Genomic DNA, 8,684 nt, shown 5'->3' with positions numbered 1-8,684 from the left:
CACATTAAGATGGAGAGGTTTATTACAGATCCAAATCAAAATAGCAAACAAGCAATCTGACAACTCTAGAGTTCAGGAGAGAAGTTGGATATAAATTAGGGTCTTCAACATAGATGGTATCCAAAGCCATGAAAAGTAGGTGGGTTTCAACAAGGGAAGGAGTGTAGACAAGTCCAAGAACAAATCCCTGGGAAAAGAGGAGCTGGAACTGGCAAGAGACCGAGGAGGAGCAGGGTAGCACATCACTGCACAACAAGGCTAAGGAAGCGGTTCTGGAAGGAATAGTCAGACCTGTCAAACAGGACTGAAGGTTAAGTAGAAGACTGGACCTCTCAATGTGGTCAGCACTGCTGACCTTGACATGCGGCTTCAGTGGGGTGGCAAGCCTGATGGGAGTGCTTGAACAGTAAAAACTGGGAAAGCTCGTATAGAAAACTCACCCGAGGAATTCTACTATAAAAAAGAACAGAAACTGGAGACGGACGTGGCCTGAGACCAACCCATCCTGAGTCATATAAAATGTGATTTCTTTAAAGGGCATCTAATTCCCTCCTACTATTTCAGAACAAGGAAGGAAATCCCATCATGCTCTCTTTCAACTGTTTTCATCTACTAGAAATTATTCTGCAGCCAGACTTGCTGCTAACAGAGAGCCACAGAGCATTGAATTCCTAAGAGTGAAGTTCCTATAGGTATTAGGCTTATCAGGTAGCCCACCAGGGAGGAAATAGGGCCACCCCAGTAGACAAAAGGCAAACTGCAGACTTACTAGTTAAATGCTGTTTTCAAACTAGTGGGCTGGGTAAAATCAGAAGTGATTTCCTTCCTGCTAAGATACATACCGCAAATATTTTCTAAGTATGCGTGCAAATGGGTACGTGATACATGTGCTAATTTAATTTCCTAAGTGAAATTCTGCACAACATCTGGGTCAGAGTGTACTTTGCATTATCAAAAAGGATGAACCAGAAGAAGGGAAAATGCATGACAAAGTCTTTACTTTTAAATGATTATCAGTACACGATGTAACAAGTTTTGGAATTCTATCAGCTAGTAATTTTGATTAAGAGAAACTAAAAGCAGCCCAAACAATTATACTAGTATTTATTGTTCTAACCCTTAGCCAGAAAGGACTATTTTAAGGCTGGCTGCTGCTTCACACAAGTTACAAATAACTATTTACTACTTTTTCATAGATAAAGCCCCTGACCTTTAAGAAAGCTATAGGGAAAAAAAATATTTAATCCCTTTCTTTCTTTAAAAAAAAAAAAAAAAAAAAAAAAAAAAAAAAAAAATTTAATTTTTTTTTTTTTTACTACACCTAAGAAAGAAAAAGTATTGATATATATGTTGCTTGAGCTAAAAGGCATAGGAAAACAGACAACATATACACTTTAAATTTTAAGAAATATGAGGTAAAAGAAAATCTTTGGATAAGCTCTAAGTTTGTACAAAGAAGCTAGGTCTGCTATTCTCTAAAAAGTGAAGGGATCTACTATATGACATACAGAAATAATTTAATGCCTTTTCACAAGAAAGTAACTCAAGCTTTGCTGAAGCCTCATAACCACGAAGGCATCGAAAAATGCCAATCTGCGCGCAGAGCTGCTCCTTCCTCCCCTATCCGTTTATGCGGTAGTTTTCGTGGATTTCTGGCCGGATGTCACAGACAAAGGCCAAGAGGTTATCCAGGACTTCATCCCTGTTCTGCTGGAAGTAGGTCTGGAGGATGGTCATCTTCTCCTGGGTCTCCTTCTCCACCTCAGTGCTGCAGCTGCCGTGGGATCCCAGGGCCTGGAGTCGGGGGGCAAGGACACACAGGGAAGGTCAGGCTGATGCTCTGGTTGGCACAACCTCCTTAGTTCTGGAGAAACCCAGTCTCGTCGGTGAATACAAAGAATCAGCTGCAGGCAGTGTGACCTCGTGACTGAAGAGCATGCGGGAAGGTGGCATTCCCAGTTACTGGGAGCAAAGAAAGGACGCAATCCCCTGGTGGCCAACCTTCACACATCTATCAAAAGGTAAACTGCACAGCGTTTCCACCGCTCAGAAACTACCCCGGAGAGCAGTCCCTTCACATCTCTCTAGTGTCTAATGGATCGCCTTAACCAAAAGCTGGAAAGAACCTTAAGACCCAGAGTACAGCAAGACGGGACAAACTGTCAAATATGCAGTTTAAGAGGAAAAAAGCAAGACGTAAAATGGTGTCAGCGTGGTTGGTAAATGCATATCCTTGTGTGGTTTTAAAAGGCAGAAATAAGTGATGTTAAAAAAAAAAAAGAAAGTCAAAAAAAAAATAAACCTGAGGGCACAACAGGATGCAGTTCGGGAGGAACCCGCAGTTTACATTAACCAACACTGGTTAATGTTCTAGTTCTTACATTCGGCAGTGGATTCACCAGCATGATGAATACATGACATCTTTTCTTTCAAACAGAATATTCTAGAAGGATTTGCAAGAAACTACTAACAGTGACTGCCTCTGAGGAGGAGTCCAGGTCTGGGTGGGAGGGAAACTAACTTCACCGTTGCCCTATTTTACTGCTTGAATTTTTTTACCATATTCGTGTCTTACCCCTTCAAATTCCAGTCACAATATAACACACATTGTGACAGATAAATTTCCTTTATCCTCAGTCTTCACAGTATGGCTGGCTTTTGTCAAGTGTATGCCTACTTGATTAGAATGAGACCTATCAGGTTCTTGAAGACAAAGCTTTTTTGCATCTGATCCTTTCTATCTTGTAACCTGTTTCTGCCTCTTTACGTGTACGTTAACAGCTACAGGCCTTCCTATCTGTATGCACACTACAGTGCTTAACGAGAAAGCATTCTCTCACATGTTACCTATTCCTCCAAAACCTGTTCAGAAGTCATCCCTCCACTTTTCACAGATGAGGAGACCCAGGCTCAAAGAGGTCAAAGTGAACATGCAAGGATTCAAACCCAAGTTTCCTGAGTTCAAACTTATGACCCTTCATCCTATATTGTAACTGTTCATATTAGCAGAATAAGGGGCCATCGCCTATTAGCTCAGTCGCTAACTCCTACTTTTAAAATTTTAGTCCAAAAACCCTACTGCGGGGAAGGGATAGGAGAGGGGGACACTACCTCTGTTCTGTGAATAGACACCGTATGCCAAGTCTGGGTACGCGGTCACAAAGCCCAAGGGGTTACCACAAACATTGCTGGAAAACCTCGGGGCTCATGCCTACACCACAGCGCCGATCCAGGCTCTGTGAGTAACTGCAGCGTAGATGTAAAAATAAGATGAAGTGGTCGCCCCGACAAGAGTATTTCCACACTGTTCTGTGGGCGGTCTGACAGTTTACAGCACCCATCTACCCCGCTGCGAGAGCCAGAGACACTTTAACTTTTAACAGCACGGTAGCCGCCCAGTGCAAAGACAAAAGGAACTTTTGCCACTTACTGCTCAGAGGGAAGCACGTGCCGCAGGCCTGGAAGGGTGTGCGCCTGGAACACCCAATGCAGGCCACAGGGCAGGACTTGAGAATGGAGCCCACAAAGACAAGGCAGAGTTGAGAGATGGAAATGAAGTCCTGAGAGCATTATTTAAGCTCCTGATCAAAATAAAGTTAGCCTTTTGCCTGGGTTTTTCATTATACAAGCCAATAAATTCCATTTTCCTTAAAATCAGCCTGAACTGCTTTCTGTTACCTCGTAGTTTCTTTTCTCCGTAAAGCCCTCCTTCATCCCTTCCCCTCTCTGGGATCTGCTGCTGTACCAGTACTTCATGCATCTCACGCTCCCTGGCCCGGCCTGTACTGTCGCTAAGTGTCTCTACTACACTGAGGTGGGCTCCGTCTGATGGATGCTTACAACCACCGTGGCTCTCTCACAGCTGGAACTCCGCCAGACTTGCGTTTCGTTGCCGAGTCTCCCTGACCATCAGACTATAGGAGGTAAGCTCCACGAGGCAGGGACCATGTCGACTTCTGCTCACAGCTGACCCCCTAGCATCTGGCACAAGCTAACATGTTTAACAGATATTTTTGAAACGACTAAGTGAAGACCAGGGTTCAATGTTAGTTAAAAACTGATCACCGAGGAGACTCAGCCTGAGCATCCAAAAGACAAACCTTCAAATTTCTGCCAGAAATCACAATCTCCAAGCTATGCTAGATATTTTGAGAGCCTGGGGAAAAGGGAAGAAGAGGAAAGCCTCAGGAAACTAAAGCAGTAATGAAAATAAACCAGGCCCACCGCAGCTTCCTTGGCCTTGAACTCCTTCTCCCTTTGCAGGCGGTACTGTTCAATTTCAGCCTGAGCTTCTTCTTTGGCCTGCTTCAGCCTCCGGTTCTTTCCTGTTTTCAAAGGAAAAAACTGCATCAAGAAGTGGTTAAAAGACAAGTAGAAGAGGAAGCAGAGACTGAGATAGTAAATTCTAACAGGTAACAAGGAAAAAAGTTTTATGCTATAGTCCCAAGAGACATGCACGGGGGAATTCAAAGCTAACTAGCAGTATAGGTTCCTGCCTCCTGCAAGCTGTACTTAGCTAGGAAGTGACTAGATAAAAAGGACCGTCTTCCATAACTACAAACAGAAAAATGATGGAAACAATTCTGCAATGTGTCAGAATATTCTCTCAATCTCCACTGTTAAGAACCAACATAAAATGGGTGACATTACCCATCTGGGGAATTCTTGCTCTTCCTAAGAAATAAACACCTAAGTATGCTGTTGATTGTAACTAGAGGTCTGCTTAGAAGCTGAGTGAGGAGAGGAATATGCTCCCAAGAGACAGTAACCTAAAATGTAACTAATGAGACACATGATGTAATATTGGAAACTAAAACCATGCCTGTGCACAAGGAAATAAGTAACAAAGTGGTTCTGGGAAGGCATCCTGAAATGGGGAGCACTGGACCCTAAGACTCCACAAGCATCTAAGAAGTGAGGAGACACAGGGGCTCTGGTTTCTAGAGAATAAACATACAGCTGAAAAGATTCTTTAAATTCCATCAGACCCTGTCTGAAAACAGACCACAAGACCAGCCAGCATATATTCTCTGCTTTGATCCTCTGCTCACTGATCAAACTTCTCAGAAACCCAAATTGAGGCTATATGATCAACCTGAGCATTTATTTAATCCAGAGCAAAAGACATCCTGCACCTAAAAGTAAGCTTTATTAGACATTCTTGTACAACAATTTCCCAAATCCCACTCAACCCATGTAGACAAATGAAAGTGAATTTAACCTCCCATCTCCTGATGAAGAACAGGATTTGGGATGTATAATGACCCCACATCAACACTCCATCATGTTTCTGGTGAAACAATCAACAGACCTCTCTAAAAACCCCAAACCTATTTCTGTAAGTGTATGTTTTCTCCAGTATTATTTAGGGCCTACTGCTGTCCCTGTGAGCTAACTTCTACCCCTGTCCTCCACATGTCATCTTCCTTATCACCCATCTCCAAACCCACACTTCAGAGCTGAAGATCTTTTCTAAACCAACAATCTACAAGTAACACTTATGACTCAAACATTATGCGAGCTCCACGTAATTTCACAATACCACTCTCCTGGTCACTCCCAACTCCCAAAGTTCTCTGAATTAAGATAAACCATTCCCTGCCCATCACATATCTTCAAAGTTCAATGCTGATAGGCTTGTCTGAAAACCAAAAATAAATACTTGAACAGGAAACCATATTTCTTTTACACCTTATTTTTGTGGGAGCCAGTGTTTTCACTGAAACAGCTACGTCAATAAAATAAACCATAACACATTTTTTTTTAAGTTTTTATGGTCCAAAGCAACAATTTCAAGAAAAATTTAAGTAGGATCCCTTTGCCACATATGTACTGCCTCTTCCCAATTCCTAAATGGGCAAGATAACCATAATTACAAATCAAAAAAGGCAGTGATTTTTTTCAAATTGTAGCTCTTGTCAATATTTCTGTTTCTTTTTTAAAAAAAAATTTTTTTTAACGTTTATTTTTTTTAATTTTTTTTTTAATTTTAACATTTATTTATTTTTGAGACAGAGAGAGACGGAGCATGAACAGGGGAGGGGCAGAAAGAGAGGGAGACACAGAATCTGAAACAGGCTCCAGGCTCTGAGCCTGGGCTCAGACGCGGGGCTCGAACTCACGGACCGTGAGATCATGACCTGAGCCGAAGTCAGATGCTTAACCAACCGAGCCACCCAGGCGCCCCTTAACATTTATTTTTGAGACAGAGACAGACAGAGCATGAACAGGGGAGGGGCAGAGAGAGAGGGAGACACAGAATCGGAAGCAGGCTCCAGGCTCTGAGCCATCAGCCCAGAGCCCGACATGGGGCTCGAACTCACGAACCGCGAGATCGTGACCTGAGCCGAAGTTGGACGCTTAACCGACTGAGCCACCCAGGCACCCCTCAATACTTCTGTTTCTAATTACTGCAAATTCTGAGATGTATATTAGCCATAAACTCACTCCTTTAAAACAAATTCATTCAGTAAATATGTAATAGCTATATGACCTATACAAGACCCTGCACCAAGCTTGATGAGATAAAGAAAAATGTATAACATGACCCCTACATCCAAGACACTCAGAATTATTCCGACCATTTTACAAGTATTTGTTCCTGCACCTCCCCCAAATAATCTCACATACTTCCCAACAGTAACTTCTGTTACTAATGAGCCACCACAGGACAAACTCTGAGAAGTCATTCTGGAAATACTTTATCATCAAGACCATGATGAGAAATATTCTATGAAGAACACAAAACTTTCCAGTCACCAGGGCAAGAATAAAAGGCTTGTTCCCATCATCCCCAGCTCCCTCAAAGAAAGCTTTTCCTATGAAATAGAGTATTTCATAGGAAATACTCTAAGCCAGAAAGTATAAGAGCCGTGCTTGAAATCTACTTGGGTATGGGATAAAAGTGTAAGTCTTATAACAGGAGAAACACCAAAGAATTACTAAGGGTCATACTCCTTGCATGGGAAAAGAGGCCTCTAGGCTCCCGCTATGCTTTTTCTCACGGTATGGTCAAATCATTTCAATAAGCCTCCTATCACCCATCTGTATAACAGGGATAAGGATACCTATCTCACCAGATGGGAAAATGAATACATACGATTAAGTTACACACAGTCCATGTACTCCAAGAGCTTAGTCTAGTGACTAAGCCCTATTAAGAAACCTGTTATCACATCGCGATGACAGAAATAAGGTCTTAGGAAGGACTCAGCCTGGTTTGAGAGAAGGACAAAGCAGGGAAGGCTTCCTGGAAGAAATGCTGCCTAAATTTTGAGATCTGAAGAAAGACTAAGTGTTAAAGAGAGAGGAAACTACGAAAAGGCACTTTCAACTGGAGAAAACAGCTGTACCGAGGCTTGCAGGTGAAATAAGGCATCACAGTGGTCCAGGATGGCTGGAGGAGAGAACCCAAAAATGAGATGAGGGAAGAAAGCTAGAGCCCGATCCAAAAACACTGCCTACACCCTATTAAGGAATCTGGTCTGGGCAACCCAGCCCTCTCACTCTTGAGAGCTTTGTACTTTTGCTCAATAAACCCTACTGTTTTGCTCAGAAAAAGAAAAAGAAAAAGAAAAAAAAAAAAAGAAAAGAAAAGAAAAAGGAACCTGGTCTTTATTCTGCAGGCGCTAAACTGACTGTAAAGGAAGTGGGGAAGTCCTATCTGCACCCCAGGGAGGACTCTGATGGAAGGAGAATGCACTTGGAGGAGGTTAGATCCACCCGTTAAGTTCCTTAGCAACCTTACACTTCTAACTCTAGCCCCCATCTCACCTGCAACTAACCCACCCAGCACTGGCTTCCTCCACTGGGACTTTTGAATACCATGATCATGGAGACACCGGTCACTGGTACACCGGGTAATGCGTCTGGCACATATTAATCACATTTAAAAAAAAATTTTTTTTAAGGAATTAACGAAGCAGGCTGGTACCAGAGCCTCAGGAAACCTAGTGTCCCGGACTAAGATGCTAGCTGTGGGGATGGGGGAAAAGTAAACAGGCGTATACACCTTGGCTACTGTCTAAACGTGGTGAAGAAGAGAAGCAGACGTGGCAAAGAGGACTCTGTGTTCAACAGCATGGATTACGGTAGCTCTGTACACTGACACAAAACAACCCAAAGGAGCAAGTGACAGGGAGAAAGACGAGTTCCGTTTGAATAGCCCATTTCACAAGCCTCCCAAGACCCCAAGGTCATCCACCTACTATTGTCTCCACGCCCTGTCTACTACCCCACATCGCGGCTTCCAGTCGACCCGCAAGCCTTCCAGAGCCTCAGATCCAGACAGTTTCGAGCCACACAAGATCCCGCGATTGTCACCACCACTCCACGCCGCAGTTTTTCGGGCCTCATCTACCTACGACCTCCTGCGGCCTGGCGGCGTTTCGTGCACTGGTACCACGCCTGGCCGCCCCACCCCGAAACTCACGCTTGCGGGCCTCCGACACCTTCTCGGCGGCCCGCTTCTCGGCCTGCAGCAGCTGCTGGATGCCCTGCGACTGGCTGGCCATGGCGGTGGCGACTCCGAGGCCGAGGTAAGCGGCCTAGATCGGCGAGATCGCCCCCTCGGGTCAGCTGACCCAGGAGCCGAGGATCTGCGCCTGCGCTGTGAGGCGGCGCCCCGCCCGCCGCCACGTGACTACCGTAGCGCCGCGTCAGCTGACTGCACAAGGCGTCTGGTG

General features: G+C 44.1%; 1 protein-coding gene across 1 annotated transcript; it reads right to left on the bottom strand.

Annotated features, from left to right (window-relative positions):
* Window positions 1–8,611, bottom strand: ATP6V1G1 (ATPase H+ transporting V1 subunit G1). The gene is made up of 3 exons (XM_042912958.1): window positions 8,432–8,611; window positions 4,225–4,325; window positions 1–1,794 (listed from the first exon to the last, which is right to left on the bottom strand). Exons 1-3 carry the CDS (start codon window positions 8,511–8,513, stop codon window positions 1,621–1,623), a joined length of 357 nt encoding a protein of 118 aa, XP_042768892.1. The 5' UTR covers window positions 8,514–8,611; the 3' UTR covers window positions 1–1,620.
* Between the last annotated feature and the right edge of the window lie 73 nt (window positions 8,612–8,684).

Source organism: Panthera leo, chromosome D4, assembly GCF_018350215.1.
Source record: "Panthera leo isolate Ple1 chromosome D4, P.leo_Ple1_pat1.1, whole genome shotgun sequence".
Classification (NCBI taxonomy): Eukaryota; Metazoa; Chordata; class Mammalia; order Carnivora; family Felidae; genus Panthera; species Panthera leo.
This window is presented reverse-complemented; position numbering and strand designations above follow the sequence as displayed.